Raw genomic sequence first — 20,966 nt, forward strand, 5'->3', positions numbered from 1 at the left:
TGCATACCATGGTACTTCCGGTGGTCGAAATGCACGCCAGGGTGCCATAAAGGTGCGTTAGCCGCAAGGAAAAAATCTGCGACAATAAAATGAAGGCGAACTACTAATTGTGTCCCATGAGGCAGAGTCGTGCACTCCACAACCTAGTGTTTCCAGTAAGTGGAACGCACGCCAAAATAACTTGTGGTTTCTTGAACCACATAGAAGTAGAATATGCAACCGATTTGGCTTGATGACGCGCGGTCCACAGCCTTTTATTTCCGGCATGTGGAACGCACGCCAAAGCCACATGCGGCATGTGGAATGCACGCCAAAGCCACATGCGGCTTGTGGAATGCACGCCAAAGCCACATGCGGCATGTGGAACGCACGCCAATGCGGCATGTGGAACGCACGCCAAAGCCACATGCGGCATGTGGAACGCACGCCAAAGCCACATGCGGCATGTGGAACGCACGCCAATCCCACATGCGGCATGTGGAACGCACGCCAATCCCACATGCGGCATGTGGAACGCACGCCAAAGCCACATGCGGCATGTGGAACGCACGCCAAAGCCACATGCGGCATGTGGAACGCACGCCAAAGCCACATGCGGCATGTGGAACGCACGCCAAAGCCACATGCGGCATGTGGAACGCACGCCAAAGCCACATGCGGCATGTGGAACGCACGCCAAAGCCACATGCGGCATGTGGAACGCACGCCAAAGCCACATGCGGCATGTGGAACGCACGCCAATCCCACATGCGGCATGTGGAACGCACGCCAATGCCACATGCGGCATGTGGAACGCACGCCAATGCGGCATGTGGAACGCTGTAAAATAATGTGAGTCTTGTAAAATACTCAGGACTAGTTACCAGATAAAAATATAGTGGTTTATTTGGATTCTTCCATCAAAGAAAAGATTATTACAGAAAAACATAAAAATAGGAGAAAGAGAGATTGTCCATTAGTTCATAGCTAAGCTTGTAACCTTCTTTCCTGGAACTCTGAAAAGACATGTGTCCTGTAGTGCGTAGCTTCTCTGGATGTGAGTTGGATTAACATACCAGCTGTTCAGTTATGTCCGTGCAGAGATGACATCTTGCGTCTGTGTCTCATGATGGTGAGGGAAGGAGCGAGCGACCTCTAGAGTGAGCTATGAATTATATACGTCTCCTAAAGCACGTGATCCAGGTATATATGGAGTTGTCCTGTACCATGAGCCAAACTTACAAAAATAGCCTATGTCGTGTCAGCTAAAGCAATGTACAGAACTGAGTCTTATACGAAATTAACGGATTATTAATATTTAACAATTCCCCCTTTTGAGGGAGACAGACATTAATTGGAACCCTCAAAATATAACAAGATCTTCTTTTTTCCTTCTTCTGTGACAAAATAATTTAATATCAATAACATCAGATTATTGTTATACGCACGTAATGATGTGAATTCATGTTATGGTAAGCCGTGAACAATATTCATATACAATATGTATAATTATACTTCCCTAAATCTAAATTGAAGCATCTCAGGTCCAGTCATCATCATCTGATGTCATCTGGTCTTCATTTTGATGTCTTCTGTCTTCTTCTTGGTTCTTTTAAAAACACAGTTTTTCTCTAGCATATAGATGTTGTAGAAATCGTGTTGTGTATAAAATCAAAGTCCATAAATTCAAATGTTGATAAGGAAACAAAGTCTATAGATGAAATGCAGCTTTAATATCTGTGCAATCTCACCTTTAAAAAAACCTGGGCTTACATTGGCTCGCCTTGGATATTCTGGAATCCTCCATCGGCACTGGTCTTTGAACAGGTGTGACATCTTTGGTCAGCAAAGCAAGGGTTAAAATGACTCTTCCTTGCTAAACATAGCATCATAACCAGTCCTTGTCCTAATGCACAGGACACATGTCAGGGTTGTAGCTTCCTGACAATTACCTTCATTGTTCACCAGTCTTCATCAAAGCTTTACAGGTGATTGGAAACCTCTGGAACTTGGTAAGAACGTGATAACACAGTTCATCTCAGCATCATAGGATCATCGTCCTCTGGTTGTCAGCTTAGACACTTTAATTGTGGCTGTCAGTGGTGGATACAGCACTTGTGACTGTCAGTGGTGGATTCTGCACTTGTGACTGTCAGTGGTGGATTCTGCACTTGTGACTGTCAGTGGTGGATTCTGCACTTGTGACTGTCAGTGGTGGATTCTGCACTTGTGACTGTCAGTGGTGGATACTGCACTTGTGACTGTCAGTGGTGGATACTGCACTTGTGGCTGTCGGTGGTGGATACTGCACTTGTGGCTGTCAGTGGTGGATACTGCACTTGTGGCTGTCAGTGGTGGATACTGCACTTGTGGCTGTCAGTGGTGGATACTGCACTTGTGGCTGTCAGTGGTGGATACTGCACTTGTGGCTGTCAGTGGTGGATACTGCACTTGTGACTGTCAGTGGTGGATACTGCACTTGTGGCTGTCAGTGGTGGATACTGCACTTGTGACTCAGTGGTGGATACTGCACTTGTGATTGTCAGTGGTGGATACTGCACTTGTGACTGTCAGTGGTGGATACTGCACTTGTGACTGTCAGTGGTGGATACTACACTTGTGGCTGTCAGTGGTGGATACTGCACTTGTGGCTGTCAGTGGTGGATACTGCACTTGTGACTGTCAGTGGTGGATACTGCACTTAAGACTGTCAGTGGTGGATACTGCACTTGTGGCTGTCAGTGGTGGATACTGCACTTGTGGCTGTCAGTGGTGGATACTGCACTTGTGACTCAGTGGTGGATACTGCACTTGTGATTGTCAGTGGTGGATACTGCACTTGTGACTGTCAGTGGTGGATACTGCACTTGTGACTGTCAGTGGTGGATACTACACTTGTGGCTGTCAGTGGTGGATACTGCACTTGTGGCTGTCAGTGGTGGATACTGCACTTGTGACTGTCAGTGGTGGATACTGCACTTGTGGCTGTCAGTGGTGGATACTGCACTTGTGGCTGTCAGTGGTGGATACTGCACTTGTGGCTGTCGGTGGTGGATACTGCACTTGTGGCTGTCGGTGGTGGATACTGCACTTGTAATTAACACAGTCTATTACTCAGTAATCATAGCTTTGTTACCTTCTGGGACTTCTGGATAGCGGCATTCTTCTTCTTGCAACTGATAAGAATCAATAAAGTTTAGAAATATGAAAAGTCTTTATTAACGTAATTTCAGTATCTTGCTTGAAGTCTTCATTCCCTATTCTATACCAAATCTGGTAATTTTCCTATCCTATAATATCACAGCGTACCATAGCAATCAGCAATATCCATATAATTATCAGAATTTGTACCGTATATGGATTTCAATGTTTGAAATAATAAACCAATAATAAGTGATAATACATTATTATCCATATTCTTCATGTGATAGAACATTTTTTATGTCATAGGTGTAATTACCTTTTCCAACCCATAGGTGTCACTGTGTTTTATGTAACCAGTGTTTTCATCTTTATTAATAAGGAATATATTTATTATACTAATAATATGTAGGAATGTAAAGCCATGAACCAAAATAAGAATATATGAGTGGATGAATGAATGAATAAAAGAATTGTTGCATATAACTCAGAACTGAAGCATTTTCCTTTGTAATGAAACCGTATCATTGTTATATTTAATGAAGCAAAATTCTATAGTAGATATTACTTTACTATTGATGAAAGAAAAAATAAAAATGTAAGAATTAAAATAAAAAATAGAATAAAAAATTAAATTAAAAATAAGGCCTTTATGTTGATGCAGAGTAGTTATGTCCTCAGTAACATATACCCTTAATATTTCCATGATCTGGATTATTTCATAATTGTCATAAACTTGTATTACCAAAACATTCAAATTATGCAACTTTGCATGTAATACTCCTCAGAAATGACTCTTTATAATACTCAATGTTATTATACCCAATACTTATACCATTGTACCTTATTAATATTTCTTTTTTATTAAAATGTGTGAAGAAGAGGTATTAATCAAATGTGATGATGTAGTCAGGATCAAAAACACTTTTTCCCCATTAATACCGAAAAATATTTTTATGAAATAATTCATTTATCAAAACCAAAATTAAAAATAATTTATAAATTGTGTAAATATTATACTTGCTTATACCATTATTTGTCTGAAGATGTGTAACCATTAAAACTAATTTGAATATTATAAAATTATCCTTTGGAAAAATTAATTTAAATGTAGATTTTCTTCATAAACCATTTTGATGTGCGATTGCACTTTGCGCTTATCACAATTAACTAAATCAAGAAATTACTATAGAAATATATGTTGTGTAGATAATATTTCATTATATCTTAATATTCTAGTAATTTAACTGATCTGCATATTTCTCCTAAAGACAGTTTTTTTTTTTTTTATTGCATTCAGAATCCTGAGGCCTCACACACACCAAACGTATCACATTACTCGCTCAGCAGCTGCTCCTACACTCAGTCACTGTCACTCAGACTGTGTCACATATTATCCCACATACAGAGGTGTGATGAATACACGTATTTTAACCCAAATTATCCTAATTATCAATGCATTGTAAACTATTTAAATTTAGTCTTAATATTTCTTTGAATATTCCCCAAATACACATGACATAAAAATATATTGTATAGCTATACTTGACATTTAGGCTGAGTTCACACGTGGCGTTTTTTTCGCGTTTCCGCGGCGGTTTTAACCGCGCGATTTTGCCGCGAAAAATAAGCATCCCATGCATTCCTATGGGATTCCGCAATGCTGTGCTAATGCTGCGGTTTTTACCGCGGCGTAATCGCTTCGCGGTAAAAACCGCAGCATGCTCATTAATTTTGCGGAATCGCGGCGATCCCGCACCCATAGGAATGCATTGTTCCGCTTACTTCCCGCAAGTGGCTGTGCACACCATGCGAAAAGTAAGCAGAGCAATTGCGGATGGTACCCACGGTCCGGAGGAGAGGAGACTGTCCTCCGTGCTTTGGGTACCATATCCCTGTAAAAAATAGAATTAAAATAAAAAAATATTGTTATTCTTACCTTCCGGCGTCCCGCGCAGCCTTCCCGCCTCTCTCCACGCTTCCGTTCCCAGTAATCCTTTGCGAAAATGCCCGCGATGGCGTCCGTTCTCGCGGGATCGCAAAGTCTCGCGGTAATTCGCGATGACGTCGCGCGAATGACTGCGAGACTTCGCAATCCCGCGAGAACGGACGTCATCGCGGGCATTTTCGCAAAGGATTACTGGGAACGGCTGCGCGGGACGACGGAAGGTGAGAATAACACCATTTTTTATTTTTTTTAACATTCTATCTTTTACTACTGATGCTGCATAGGCGGCCTCAGTAGTAAAAAGTTGGTCACACTCGTCAAACACTATGTTTGACGAGTGTGACCAACCTGTTAATCAGTTCTCCAAGCGATGCTACAGATCGCTTGGAAAACGCTAGCTTTTTGCAAGCTAATTACGCTTGCAAAATGCTAGTTTTTCCGCGGGAAAATCGCGGGAATTTAAAATGCGACTTTCCCGCGGAATGGAATTCCGGAATTCTCGCGGTAATTTCCGCGAGAGTTCCGGTACGTGTGCACTTGGCCTTAGGCCTGGAAAAAAATTCCATTGGTTTGCAAAAGTTGAGACCCTCCTTAAAAATTCTTTTCCTAAAGAACAGGGACATAGTATACTGGTATACTTATTATTAGAACAAGGTTTAAATTTCATATACTGTGGTAGTCATTCATAGAATCGTAGAGTTGGAAGGGACCTCCTGGGCCATCTGGTCCAACCCCCTGCTCAAAGCAGGATTCGCTAAATCATCCCAGTCAGATGTCTGTCCAGCCTCTGTTTGAAGACTTCCATTGAAGGAGAACTCACCACTTCTCGTGGCAGCCTGTTCCACTCATTGATCACTCTAACTGTCAAAAAGTTTTTTCTAATATCTAATCTGTGTCTCCTCCCATTCAGTTTCATCCCATTGCTTCTAGTCTTTCCTTGTGCAAATGAGAATAAAGTTGATCCTTCTACAATGTGACAGCCCTTTAGATATTTGTAGACAGCTATTAAGTCTCCTCTCAGTCTTCTCTTTTGAAAACTAAACATTCCCAAATCCTGCAACCTTTCCTCATAAGACAGGGTTTGCAGACCGGTCACCATTCTGGTCGCTCTTTTCTGAACTTGCTCCAGTTTGTTGATGTCTTTTTTAAAATGTGGTGCCCAAAACTGGACACAATATTCCAGATGAGGTCTGACCAAAGAGGAGTAGAGGGAAATAATGACTTCACGTGATCTAGACTGTATGCTTCTGTTAATACATCCTAGAATTGCATTTGCCTTTTTTGCTGCTGCATCACACTGTTGACTCATATTCAGTCTGTGATCTATTAGTATACCCAAGTCTTTTTCACATGTGCTGTCACTTAGCCCTATTCCTCCCATTCTATATATGCTTTTTTCATTTTTATTGCCCAGATGTAGTACTTTGCATTTCTCCCTGTTAAAAACCATTCTGTTAGTTGCTGCCCACTTCTCCAGTTTATTTAAATCTTTTTGAATCCTCTCTCTCTCTTCTCTAGTATTAGCTATCCCTCCTAGCTTTGTGTCATCAGCAAATTTAATCAGTTTACCCTCAATTCCTTCATCTAAATCGTTGATAAAGATGTTGAACAATGCAGGGCCCAGGACAGAGCCCTGTGGTACCCCACTTGAGACATTCTTCCAACTGGATGTGCAGCCATTTACGACCACTTTTTGGGTCCGATCACGAAGCCAGTTATGAATCCACCTAACAGTTGCCTTGTCCATTCCATACTTAGTCATTTTTTCAATAAGGATTGTATGAGAGACTTTGTCAAATGCTTTGCTGAAGTCAAGATATACTATATCTACAGCATTTCCTTGATCCACCCAATCAGTGATACCGTCATAGAAGGAAATTAAGTTAGTCTGACATGACTTATTAGTTACAAACCCATGCTGACTCTGTTTAATCACTTCATTCTTATCCAGGTATTGACATACATGTTGTTTAATAATTTGTTCAAAGATCTTTCCTGGTATAGAAGTCAGACTCACCGGCCTATAGTTCCCTGGGTCCACCTTCTTCCCCTTTTTTGAAGATAGGAACAACATTTGCTCTTCTCCAGTCTTCTGGCACTTCTCCTGTTCTCCAAGAATTTTCAAAGATTATGGAGAGGGGTTCAAAAATTTCTTCTGCTATCTCCTTCAGTACTCTGGGGTGTAATTCATCTGGACCTGGAGACTTGAATTCATTTAGGTTAGCTAAGTGTTTCCTCACTATCTTTCTGTTTATAGATATCCTGGATTCTTCTATTCCCTTAATAGGACAGTGAATAACAGTTGATGTTACATTTCCTTTCTGAGAGAAAGCAGATGCAAAATAGGAATTTAAAAGTTCAGCCTTCTCAACATCCTGTCTTACCATTTCATCATTTTCATCCTGTAAAAATCCTATAGCATCTTTGACTTTTCTTTTACTTTTGACATATCCCCAAAATCCTTTATTATTGTTTTTGACATCTCTTGCAAGCCTCAATTCATTTTCAGCTTTAGCTAATCTGATTTGTGCCCTGCAGGTTCTGCAGACAGCATTATATTCTTCTTTAGATATGCCTCCCTCTTTCCATTTTATAAACATTTTTTTCTTTTTAGCATGTGCTTAAGTTCTGTGTTCATCCATCCTGGTTTCCTTAAATGCTTCCTATTCTTCCCTCTTTTCGGAATTGTTAACAACTGTGCTTTGAGAATTTCATTTTTCAAGATTTCCCATCCCTCCCGAACATTTTTGTCTTTTATGATATCCAGCCATTGGATCCCTCCAATTCTCTTTCTGAATCCCTTAAAATCTGCCTTTCTGAAATCTAACCTTGACGTCTGAGTCTTCACAGGTCTTCCGCCTCTAGTTATCCAAAATTCTAAAATAGCATGGTCACTACCTCCTAGGGTCCCAGCCACTTTTACCTCCTCAACCATTTCCTCCCTGTTTATAAGGATTAGATCCAAGGTAGCAGTTCCCCTTGTTTTCTCCCCTACCTTTTGGAAGATAAAGTTGTCAGCAAGAGAGGATAAGAATTTCCTTGACCTGTTAGTTTTGCCTGAGAGAGATTCCCAACAAATGTCTGGATAGTTGAAATCTCCCATGACAACTATGTCATATTTTTTGGAGAACTTGGCCATTTGATGCATAAAGAGTTCATCCATATCTTCAGCTTGCACAGGCGGCCTGTAGTAAATGCCTACAATGGTCTCCTTTCCATTGTTCTGTCCTTGTATTCTTACCCTAACAGTTTCCACAGAACTCCCAGTCTCTGAAGCTTCAATCTCTGTGCAGATATACGTGTTTCTAACATACAATGCGACACCCCCTCCTCGTTTATCAAATCTGTTTCTTGCAAATAAGTTGTATCCTTCTAGTCTTGTATTCCAATCATGTGTATTGTCCCACCAAGTTTCAGTGATTCCAATGACATCATATTCCTTTTCCTGTGTTAGTAGTTCCAATTCTCCTTGTTGCCCATGCTTTGTGCATTAGTATAGAAGCATTTTAGTTTGTGATTGGCTTCTCTTTCTCCAATATTTTTATTAATTAGATTCTTTCGTCTTTGTTCTTCCTTTCCACTTCTAATAGCAGAGTTCTCAATAGCATTTGTCAGGTGTATGGCTTTTTCTGGTCTTTTGCTTCCCTTCCCATGTTGTTCTAGTTTAAAGCTCTCCTTACAAGTGTAGCAAGGCGACTTCCAAATACATGCTTTCCAGTCTTCGTAAGGTGCACCCCATCTCTAGCAAGTAGTCCATCATATAAGTAGTTCACTCCGTGATCCAGAAATCCAAATCGTTGCTGACGGCACCATCGACGTAGCCAGTTGTTCACCTGTAGAATCTTATTCCACCTCCTTGTTCCATGGCCATCCACTGGGAGGATGGAAGAGAAGACCACCTGCGCTCCCAGTTCTTTCACTTTCTTGCCTAAGTCTTCAAAGTCTCTGCAGATGGTTTCCAGGTCGTTTCTTGCGGTGTCATTTGTCCCCACATGTAGTAGCAGGAATGGGTAGTCATCTGTAGGTCTGAAGAGTCCTGATATCCTGTCAGACACATCTTTAATTTTTGCACCTGGAAGACAGCACATTTCTCTTGAAGTTATATCCGGTCTGCAGATAGCGGCCTCTGTTCCTCTCAACAGGGAATCCCCCATGACCACCACTCTCCGTTTCTTCTTCACAACATTTTTCTTTCTCCATCCAGGAGGACTCTGAAGGCGTACAAGGTTGCTGTTTGTGGGCAAAGTCTTATCCTGATGTATTTCTTCATCGTTTTCCTGCGTGAGAGCCTGGTACTGGTTTCTGAGCAGTATGGGTGCTGACTGCCTCCTGATCCTCCTGCTTCTCTGGGTCACATGTCTCCATTCCTCTGTTTCTTCAGGTGCACTTCGAATTTCTTCTCTTTCTTCTTCTTCTTCTTCTCCTCAAGCCATGCAGTAAAGGAACACACACAGAACACATTTTAAAATGCAGTTAGTTATTTCCTTTTAAGTGTTAAATATAAAATCATGCAATTATTGCAACTTCTTGTGTAAATAAAGGCATAAATCCTTGTAAGAGAATTTTTCCGATTAAGTCCTGCTTTGAAATGAAAATTCTAAGGAAAAATAAAAGAGAAGGTTAATATCATATTCATAATTCTAAATATTATTACTGATGTAGATTTTAATTTTCACTAAAAAATACAGTTCTACAATCTCTACTTCTACAAACACTCTATATATACTGTATGAATATGTATATACAAAACTATAGAACTACAGGATTATACTCTATAAAATAATTACATATAACTAATTGTATAATTCTTTTGCACAATATATATATAATTACTTTTTCTAGCCAATTCCTACACCCACTCTTTCCCTGTAAAAGATGTCTTTAAATATTCTTGCTACTTTGAAGTTAACGGATTTTCTGAGCTGCTCCGATGGACCCGTCAGCTCAAAGTCAATGATGTCACTCACCACCTGCTTCTGTCTGTCACATTCGGCCATCTTTTTTACAGAAAGAAGATCAAAACTCATCATTTTTCTTAATTCAATCTGTGTCTTTTCGGTGATCCTTTGCATCATTCCATAAGGCTTATAACAAACGTGATTTTCTTCGTGCTTCATAAATTTGATTTTGGGGAAAACTCATTTTAGAAGGCTTTGCTAATACAGGCTTCTGATAAGATTTTACTCTGCCTGTCTTCACAAAATTAGCACGATTTACTTTCCTTTCACGATTCTCGTGTCTTCTGGCAAAATCAAGGGATTGCGCACATTCCAATAAAGAATCTTTTTGTGACGCAATAACACGAGATGCAGGATTTAGAAACCAAAATTTGCTTACAAAACTCCTTATGAGGGACGGTGTTTTGACATTCTCACTCAGCATTTTGTACAGACGTTCATATATAGACATAAATGTGAAAGTACATTCCTTCCGACCAATCCTTAATTTTTGAAGAATATCAATATCTGGATGATTTTCATTTGATGAACAAAAAATTAGACTTTGTAATCTGTCTTTATCATTTAAGTTCTCATGTGTTTCACCAGATAACTTTAAAGTCAATCTCCTAGCAAAGGTTACAGGGATCCACATTTTGGACAACTGATTCTTCTCCTCGTTAGATAAATCAAATTTGTCAATACAGCTTTCAAAAACCTCAGAGTTTCTACAAACATGGATTTTGTTATCATATGCAGGAATGATTTTGCATATTTTTAGCAAACTTTTCCTTACTTTACTTCGGAGTTGGGCCTGTGAGTCGTCTATTTTTAGTGGTCCGTCTTTCCCTTGTACGTCCTCTACGTCAATTCTGAAGTCTCCTCCTACTTCTCCATCTTGTTCCACGTCTGCAAGGTCACCTTGAATGGCTGCTGCTACTATTTGCCTTTCATCTTGTAACTGCTTTTCCACATTACAATGTATCTCGGGAACATCACTATTTTCCTTTACACAATCATTTTTGGATTTCTCTGACACAGATCTATGAAATATATCTACCATCTGTAGAATATTTTTTAATCTCTCTCTTTCTCTATTGAAAAACTTAGAATCTAACTTCTGATTCTCCAGTTCACACTCTGCATATAAGCTAAGCCATAATACTTCTGGATTAGACTTGTCTACAGACTTAAATTTCAATTTACTCTGCTTAGCATAAGAATTAATGACATCCATTTTATTTCTCTTACCTTGAAATGTCTCAGCTTGTTCCTTTGATGGACAACGCTGGGCTCTTGTCTTCACACGTCTGGCTTCAGCACGTCTGGCACTTTGGCACTTGTAGTACTTCTCAATCTATCTGGCAATTCTTAGTCCTCACTTCTAGGTTCTGTCTGATTCTTGTGAGTAGTGGAGTTCCTGATAACTTGCACATATGACTGACGTTAGCAAAGTTCAATCCCCCTTTTGGGCAAGTTGAGGGAAATCCGCAAAAAAAATACAAAAATTCAGATGTGGCTGGCTCTCCAATGTAAAATAATGTGAGTCTTGTAAAATACTCAGGACTAGTTACCACATAAAAATATAGTGGTTTATTTGGATTCTTCCATCAAAGAAAAGATTATTACAGAAAAACATAAAAATAGGAGAAAGAGAGATTGTCCATTAGTTCATAGCTAAGCTTGTAACCTTCTTTCCTGGAACTCTGAAAAGACATGTGTCCTGTAGTGCGTAGCTTCTCTGGATGTGAGTTGGATTAACATACCAGCTGTTCAGTTATGTCCGTGCAGAGATGACATCTTGCGTCTGTGTCTCATGTTGGTGAGGGAAGGAGCGAGCGACCTCTAGAGTGAGCCATGAATTATATACGTCTCCTAAAGCACGTGATCCAGGTATATATGGAGTTGTCCTGTACCATGAGCCAAACTTACAAAAATAGCCTATGTCGTGTCAGCTAAAGCAATGTACAGAACTGAGTCTTATACGAAATTAACGGATTATTAATATTTAACAAACGCACACGACAATGCCACATGCGGCATGTGGAACGCACGCCAAGGCCACATGCGGCATGTGGAACGCACGCCAAGGCCACATGCGGCTTTGATGGCATCTTCCCTTTAAACTGCCATGGTTTTTGTTGCAGCCGCTCCTGTGCCGTCCCTGCGGTGTTCATATATGTTATGGTTCCAAAAAGAATTAATTTGTAAAAAAAATGTTTCACTTGTTAAAAAATAGTAAAATGTGTCTTCTGCTTTATGTTTTTCTTTTTACAAGAATTGTTGGAGCCAATTTTTCATTAGAAACGTTTTAATATCGGCTTTTTCTGGTGTTTTTCTTGTAATATAGGAAAGCCTAAGGCCAGAAATAATCCCCATAAATCAATGTACATGGAGACTTTGGGATCAGATCATTTCTGTCCGCGTTGATTGTGTAAACAAAAAATCTTTTCTAAAAGCCTCAAACTTCTGTGTGTGACTCAGAGCTCAGATCTAACGTGATAGAAGATTCCAGTGCGGGGAAGACGGGAAACCTTCATATAGACGGCCGGTGGGGATGGAGGCAGTGACCGACTCTGGCCAAATCTGTCTCTAGAGCCGCAGTAGAAGATGAAGATGTCGTCCTCATCATGAAGGAGTTATTTCTCATGTCGCGTGTAATGAATATCTCCTGCAGTATTGCTAATGCCGATTCCAGTGTCGGTAATGAGACGAGAATTAGCGTTATGGAAGATGAGTCTATGAGGAACGTGTTCAGCTGCCGACTCCGAGGAGGAAACTGCTTGTTGTCTGTGGCCTAAATATATAGGTTTTATTAGTAGATGTCAGGGAAGAAAACTAAACCCTGTAAAATAATAAATCTCCTCATATGTTTCCCTTATTATCTCCAGTAATTGTATTATTACACAGGATTCTTATGATGTTACATCGGATCATCTTCTCATTCAGGTCTCTACAATATCGGATCCTCTCAGTGAAGATCTTCTACAAAAGAGAATTTTCCTGATTTACCCATCAAGGACGGATATGGACAGAGACAAGATGGCGGAGAGGATATTACACCTCACCCTAGAGATCCTCTTCCGTCTCACTGGAGAGGTGAGAGATTCTGATGACGTCACATTACATCATTCTTATCTATGGGAATAACAGATGGACAGAACTGGAGAGGTGAGGACTCTGGAAATGTCTGTAGTGAGATTTATTAATGTGTCTCTCCATAACCAGGATTACACAGTGGTGAAGAAGACCTCTAGTGATCGCTGTCCGGACCCTGTGTCTGAGGGATGGGGAAGACCCCTGAGCCCAATCACGGGGCCTCCACCTCACCCCCTGATCCATGAGGACATCAATGACCAGAAGATCCTAGAACTCATCTACAAGATGACTGAGCTGCTGACTGGAGAGGTGACACTGCTGGGACATTATACAGTAACGCTATGAAGGGATCGGGGGATGACGGTATATCATTGTATGTGTCAGGTTCCTATAAGGTGTCAGGATGTCTCTGTCTATTTCTCCATGGAGGAGTGGGAGTATTTAGAAGGACACAGCGATCTGTACAAGAACGTCATAATGGAGGTTCCCCAGCCCCTCACATCTCCAGGTAATAGACAGGACTAAATACACACGGCCTATAATTATCTGTATGTAGAGAATGAATTCAGTCCCTGTATGTGTTTCCTCCAGATCTATCCAGTAAGAGGACAACACCAGAGAGATGTCCCCGTCCTCGTCTTCCACAGGACTGTAACCGAGAAGATCCCAGTGCTCCTCAGGATCATCAGGTAGATGGAGAGAAGGTGTCAGGAGATCTCCCCTATGATGTGTAGATGGCTGTGAAGGTCTTGTGCTCAGTCTTGTTTTATCCACCAGTATTATATGTTTTATACTTGTGTAATGAGAACGGTGGAGATGGCAGGATTAGAGCTGATCATAGATGGGATGTCTCCATCTGTCTGTGACTTTTACAATATTTGTTTCAGGGTGAAGATCTGACCCATATTAATACTACAGAGACACATGTGAGAGATGATGAGCGGTGTAAAGAGGAGATTCCCACATATGACTACCCAGGTGAGTAGTAACCACTGAATGCAGAGAAGTCACAGATTCCTCTCAGTCACCGGCTGTCGCTGCTTTATCGGTGGTGTAGTCCGGCCGTATTACCATGATCACCATTTTGCCTCTAGACCACAACATTCTCCTCCACCCAAAACTGTTCAAATGACTTTGGGCATTGAAAGCTCTTTTCTATAGAACTTACAACCTGGAGGATCCACATAACTCCTGGGATTAGTGTGAGGGTGATCCCTTAAAGCGAGATCTATATGATTGCTTGTACCTGACCCAATATAGGCCGAGTGCACACTTCAAGAGTCACACCGAACACAGAGTTAGATGTCTACTCCTTTCTCAGCAAAGGCTTGCACACAACTGAAGTTTATTCTTATGACAAAGTGACAGGAAATGGGTGTCACACAATCTCCTGAGTAGCCAGTGTCAGTCTATGATAGGTCCATTTCAGCTTCACTTCCATATATGGTATCCAGTATCTCAGCTTCTGCATTCCAAGGATTCCTTCCAGGGTGTTGTCTGAAGACACAGACGCCATCTTGGTATACCATATCTGAACTGACTTATATAAGGTTTAATAATTGATTTCATTATCCATTCTCTCCTTCACATTAGGAGACGCTGACCATTACCTGCCCAGATCTGTAACTATAAAGCCAAATGACAGCGTACGTAGAATGTGCTGACAAGATAGAAAATCACTTGTAGAAAAATCTTATGCTGGGCCTGTAAGAGAAAGCGGAGGGTAATGATGCTGTTGGCTTCCTAGATCCCTGAGATCTTATCGGATGAATCTTCTCTCCCTTCTGTGCTGCTGAATGTCTCATGGTCCCTACAAGACCAGGTCCAGTCTTTCTGACCAAACTTCCCTTTTATGAGCGACAACAGTAAATGTGCAGTGAGGCCAAGTGTGAATTTCTGTCCAGTAACAGCAGAGTTTCCCTTTATCCTGACTTTTCAATTTGTATTAAAACCAACTAACTTCAGGAGGATTGTGATAAACTACAGGACAAACATTCCACCTGTGCCATGATAGATCTCTAAGCTGTGCGTGGCCGATGGCTGTAATATACATTTATTCCCGCCTGCAGGAGATGTGTTGGCTCCAGCTCTGGTGTCATGGATTCCCTCCATGTCATAAAATACATTGTTTTTGATCCTAAGGAATTCAGATTACTGCACAATCTCTCCTGAAATGGGGAGCAATATTATTATCTCTAATCTTCTGGTCAGGATTCATAGTAGCTCCAATGATCCACCATAAATGAGGGCAACTCTGGTTTACTGTTTAATCTGTATTTGTAGCTTTCAGTTAATGAGATTCTCGTGCTCTGGGGCGGGGCTGTGGGCGTGCCTGTGGGTGGGGCTGTGGGCGGGCCTTTATGTGGTGCTCTGATTACATATTCATCTGTATTGGCTTATGACAGGTCACTGATCCCTCACTGACCTGCCCCCCATTTTTATATAATAATAATAATAATAATCCTTATATAAGAATATATAAGAATTAAAACCATAATTGAACCAGAAGGGAACTGAAGGTAACTGGACACAGTCACTGTAAACAATGTTTCTGTTTGTTTTCACTTTCACCCCAATAATCCTTCACTTTCTGCTAATTCCCCTAATCCCTACTCCTAGTAAGGAACTGTTCACCTCTTCTTCATTCCTCCCCATCCACCTCACCTCCGCCTCAAAACTGTTCCTTAACATACAATCCTCTGTCTCCAAACACAGACAGCCCCCTCATGCCCTCTCCTGCTCCCACCTGCTATCACTTTCTCTGCTCCTTCTCACTGCTGGTGATATCTCTCCAAATCCTGGTCCTCCTCACCACATTCCCACAGTCATTTCTACCTCCCATCCACACTCTATCACAACCTTCCGTAACCTCTCCAACCTTATACCCATTCACCCAGCCCCCGCTTCCCCAGTCCCACTAACAGGAGCTCTGTGGAACGCTCGCTCTGTCTGCAACAAGCTTTCCTACATCCATGATCTTTTTGTTACTACCAAACTCTCCTTCCTCGCCATCACCGAAACCTGGCTCACCCCTTCTGACACAGCCTCTCCTGCTGCACTTTCGTATGGCGGCTTCCACCTTTCTCACACCCCCAGCCCCAGCAGCAAACATGGTGGAGGAGTTGGTTTTCTCCTGTCAAATACCTGCTCCTTCACCCCAATCCCACTGCCACCCTCTGTTACCCTCCCTTCCTTTGAGGTGCATTCTGTGCGCATCTACTCCCCCTCCAACCTCCAACTGGCTGTCATCTACCGCCCCCCAGGGCCAGCCACCACCTTCTTTGACCACTTCACCACCTGGTTACTTCATTTCCTTTCTGCGGACATCCCTACTATCATCATGGGCGACTTCAACATCCCCATTGACACTTCCCTCTCAGCTGCCACTAAACTTCTATCTCTCACTTCCTCCTTCGGCCTCACTCAATGGTCTTCTACAGCCACCCACAAAGATGGCCACACACTGGACCTCATCTTCACCCGCCTCTGCTCCCTATCTAACCTCTCTAACTCACCTCTTCCTCTCTCTGACCACAACCTGCTCACATTCTCTTCCCTCTTCACTCCATGTCTACAATCCCCACCCCACAAACTTTCACACCCTCGCAGGAATCTTAAACACCTTGACCTACACTCATTCTCTGAATCCCTCCTCCCTCTTACAGATATAAGTTCCTTACACAATGCGGATGACGCTGCCGCTCTATATAACACCACAATAGCTGTAGCTTTGGAATCCGCTGCCCCACTTACACATACCAAAACTCGCAAAATCAACAGACAGCCCTGGCACACCAGCCTGACCAAAGAGCTGAGGCGAGCTTCCAGGGCTGCTGAGCGCAGATGGAAAAGATCCCACTCCAACGAGCATTTCATCGCATTCAAACAGTCCCTCACTACTTTCAAGACCACACTCGCCACAGCTAAACAAACCTACTTCTCATCTCTCATATCCTCCCTGTCTCACAACCCTAAACAGTTATTCAACACCTTCAATTCTCTTCTCCGCCCCCCAGCACCTCCTCCCTCCCCACTCATCTCAGCTGAAGACTTTGCCTCATTTTTCAAGCAGAAAATTGATAACATCAGGGACAGTTTTGGTCAACAACCCCCAGAGCCCTTCCTCCCGACTTCCCAGCCCTCCACCTTCAAAACCAACTTCTCCACCATTACAGAAGATCGACTCTCCACTCTACTCTCAAGATCACATCTCACCACCTGTGCACTCGACCCGATCCCATCCCACTTCATCCCAAACCTCACCACAGTCTTCATCCCAACCCTAACCCATCTCTTCAACCTATCACTAACAACTGGTGTTTTCCCCTCAAGCTTTAAACATGCCTCCATCACACCTATCCTCAAAAAGCCCTCTCTTGACCCATCCTCTGTATCTAGCTATCGCCCTATATCACTTCTCCCATACGCCTCCAAGCTACTGGAACAACACGTCTACCTTGAACTGTCCTCCCATCTCTCTTCTTGCTCCCTCTTCGACCGCTTACAATCTGGCTTCCGGTCACACCACTCCACTGAAACTGCCCTTACTAAGGTCACCAATGACCTCTTAACTGCCAAGAGCAAGTGACACTACTCTGTCCTCCTCCTCCTGGACCTGTCGGCTGCCTTTGACACAGTGGACCATTCCCTATTATTACAGACCCTCTCATCCCTCGGCATCACAGACTTGGCCCTCTCCTGGATCTCATCATACCTAACAGACCGGACATTCAGCGTCTCCCACTCACACACCACCTCCTCACCTCGCCCCCTATCTGTCGGAGTCCCACAAGGTTCAGTCCTAGGGCCCCTGCTGTTCTCTATTTACACCTTTGGCCTGGGACAGCTCATAGAATCTCATGGCTTTCAGTATCATCTTTATGCTGATGACACACAGATCTACATCTCTGGACCAGATATCACCTCCCTACTAACCAGAATCCCTCAATGTCTGTCCACTATTTCATCCTTCTTCTCCACTAGATATCTGAAACTCAACATGGACAAAACAGAATTCATCATCTTTCCCCCATCTCACGTGACCCCCCCTACGAACCTATCAATTACAGTAAATGACTGCCCACTCTCCCCAGTCCCACAAGCTCGCTGCTTCGGAGTAATCCTTGACGCTGATCTCTCCTTCAAACCACATATCCAAACCCTTTCCACTTCCTGCCGACTTCAACTCAAAAATATTTCACGCATCCGTTCATTCCTCACCCAAGAATCTGCAAAAACCCTAGTCCATGCCCTCATCATCTCTCGCCTTGACTACTGCAACCTCATGCTCTGTGGCCTCCCCTCAAACACTCTCGCACCCCTCCAATCTATTCTAAACTCTGCTGCCCGACTAATCCACCTGTCCCCCCGCTATTCCCCAGCTTCTCCCCTCTGTCAATCCCTTCACTGGCTCCCAATTGCCCAGAGACTCCATTACAAAACCCTAACCATGACATACAAAGCCATCCACAACTTGTCTCCTCCATACATTTGTGACCTTGTCTCCCGGTACTTTCCTGCATGCAACCTCCGATCCTCACAAGATCTCCTTCTCTACTCCCCTCTTATCTCCTCTTCCCACAATCGCATACAAGATTTCTCTCGCGCATCACCCCTACTCTGGAACTCTCTACCACAACATATCAGACTCTCACCTACCATCGAAACCTTCAAAAAGAGCCTGAAGACCCACCTCTTCTGACAAGCCTATAACCTGCAGTAACCACCGATCGACCAAACCGCTGCACGACCAGCTCTACCCTCGCCTACTGTATTATCACCCATCCCTTGAAGATTGTGAGCCCTCGCGGGCAGGGTCCTCTCTCCTCCTGTACCAGTTATGACTTGTATTGTTTAAGATTATTGTACTTGTTTTTATGTATACCCCTCCTCACATGTAAAGCGCCATGGAATAAATGGCGCTATAACAATAAATAATAATAATAATAATAATATAGCGCCAGCATATTCCTCAGCGCTTTACAGTTTAACAGTTTCAAAACACAAGTCATAAGTAATGTTAACAATACAATAATTAAAGCAAAATAAGCCGCCCCTGCTGGTGAGAGCTTACAATCTACAATGAGGTGGGGGAGATACAGAGTACAGGTGTGTATTTACAATGATGGTCCAGCCATCTTGAGGGAGTGAGGGATGGATGGAGATAGTGAATGGGATACACACGCACACTTACACATACAATGACTTTGATTAGTGAACGTGATAGGCCGCTCTGAACAAATGTGTTTTAAAGGAACGCCTGAGACTATGCAAATTGTGGATAGTCATTTCTTGGGGTAGAGCATTCCAAAAGATTGGCGCAGCGCGGGAGAAGTCTTGGAGTCAGGAGTGGGAGGTACTGATTAGTGCAGATGCTAGTCGAAAGTCGTTTGCAGAGCGCAACAGTCAGGCCGATAGACAGAAATGAGGGAGGAGATGTAGGGGGGTGCTGCACTGTGGAGAGCTTTGTGGGTGAGAACAAGTACTTTGAATTGGATCCTATAATGAATGGGCAGCCAGTGTAAGGATTGGCAAAGAGCGGACGTGTCCGAGTACCGATTAGCCAGATGGATGACCCTGGCTGCTGAATTAAGGATGGACTGGAGAGGGGATAGTGGAGTAACGGAGAGGCCAATTAATAGGGCATTGCAGTAATAATAATCTTTATTTTTTATATAGCGCTAACATATTCCAGTTTGCACACATTATCATCACTGTCCCCAATGGGGCTCACAATCTAAATTCCCTATCTTTGGAATGTGGGAGGAAACCGGAGTACCTGGAGGAAACCCACGCAAACACGGGGAGAACATAGAAACTCCTTGCAGATGTTGTCCTTGGTGGGATTCGAACCCAGGACTACAGCGCTGCAAGGCTGCAGTGCTATCCACTGAGCCACCATGCTGCCCATAATACAGGCGGGAGTGGATCAATGCTACAGTGAGGGTTTTTGTTGTTTCCATGGTGATAAGGCAGATTCTAGAGATGTTCTTTAGGTGTAAGCGGCAATAGCGGGCATGAGATTGTATATGGGATGTGAAGGAGAGATTGGTGTCAAACATAACACCCAGACAGCGCGCCTGCTGCCGTGGCGTTATTATGGTGCCACCCACGAGAGGGAAATGTCAGATTTAGGGAGGTTAGTAGACGGCAGGAGCAGAAGAATTTCAGTTTTTGAGAGGTTGAGTTTCAGATAGAGAGCGGACATGATGTTGGAGACTGCGGACAAACAGTCACTGGCGTTCTGTAGTACAGCGGGGCTAAGGTGGGGGGATGACATGTATAATTGTGTGTGTCATCAGCATAAAGATGTTACTGAAAGACAAATCTAATGGTTTGTCCAATTGGGGCGGTGTAGCGAGAGAAGAGGGCCAAGGACTGAGCCCTGAGGTACCCCGACATTGAGAGGAAGAGGAGATGACGTGGAGCCAGAGAACAAAACTCTGAAGGAGCAGTCGGAAAGATAGGAAGAGAACGAGGAGAGAGCAGTGTCCTTAATGCCCAGTGATTGGAGCCTAGAGAGTAGGAGACGGTGGTCAGCAGTGTCGAAAGATGCAGAAAGGTCGAGAAGAATGAGCAGAGAGTGGTGACCATTACGTTTTGCTGTCAGAAGGTCATTGGTCATTTTGAGTGCAGTTTAAGTCAAATTTAGGGGCGGAAGCCGGACTGTGAAGAGTCTAGGAGGAAGTGAGTGGAGAGTTAATGGGTAAGCCGGGAGTAGACTAGGCGCTGCAAAAGTTTAGAGATGAAGGGGAGATTGCAGACTGGTCTGTAGTTAGTGCAGGATGGGTTGAGAGCGGGTTTCTTTAGTAATGGAGTAACGATGGCTTGTTTGAAGGAGGATGGGAAAATGCCCGAGGAGA

General features: G+C 42.9%; 2 protein-coding genes across 2 annotated transcripts in view; both read left to right on the plus strand.

Annotated features, from left to right (window-relative positions):
• LOC141063248 (gastrula zinc finger protein XlCGF66.1-like) overlaps positions 1-20,966 on the plus strand; it is an 815,244-nt gene that overhangs the window by 10,604 nt on the left and 783,674 nt on the right. The gene's annotated exons all lie outside the window — the stretch shown is intronic.
• Positions 1-20,966, plus strand: part of LOC141063301 (gastrula zinc finger protein XlCGF66.1-like) — a 28,892-nt gene that overhangs the window by 4,619 nt on the left and 3,307 nt on the right. The window contains exons 2-6 of the mRNA XM_073557358.1: positions 12,955-13,104; positions 13,234-13,413; positions 13,489-13,612; positions 13,696-13,793; positions 13,992-14,082. Coding sequence (XP_073413459.1) covers positions 12,955-13,104; positions 13,234-13,413; positions 13,489-13,612; positions 13,696-13,793; positions 13,992-14,082 — 643 coding nt within the window. The remainder of the gene's footprint in view (positions 1-12,954; positions 13,105-13,233; positions 13,414-13,488; positions 13,613-13,695; positions 13,794-13,991; positions 14,083-20,966) is intronic.

Source organism: Dendrobates tinctorius, unplaced genomic scaffold, assembly GCF_039654945.1.
Source record: "Dendrobates tinctorius isolate UK_male_01 unplaced genomic scaffold, ASM3965494v1 ptg000249l, whole genome shotgun sequence".
In the NCBI taxonomy this organism is placed as follows: domain Eukaryota; kingdom Metazoa; phylum Chordata; class Amphibia; order Anura; family Dendrobatidae; genus Dendrobates; species Dendrobates tinctorius.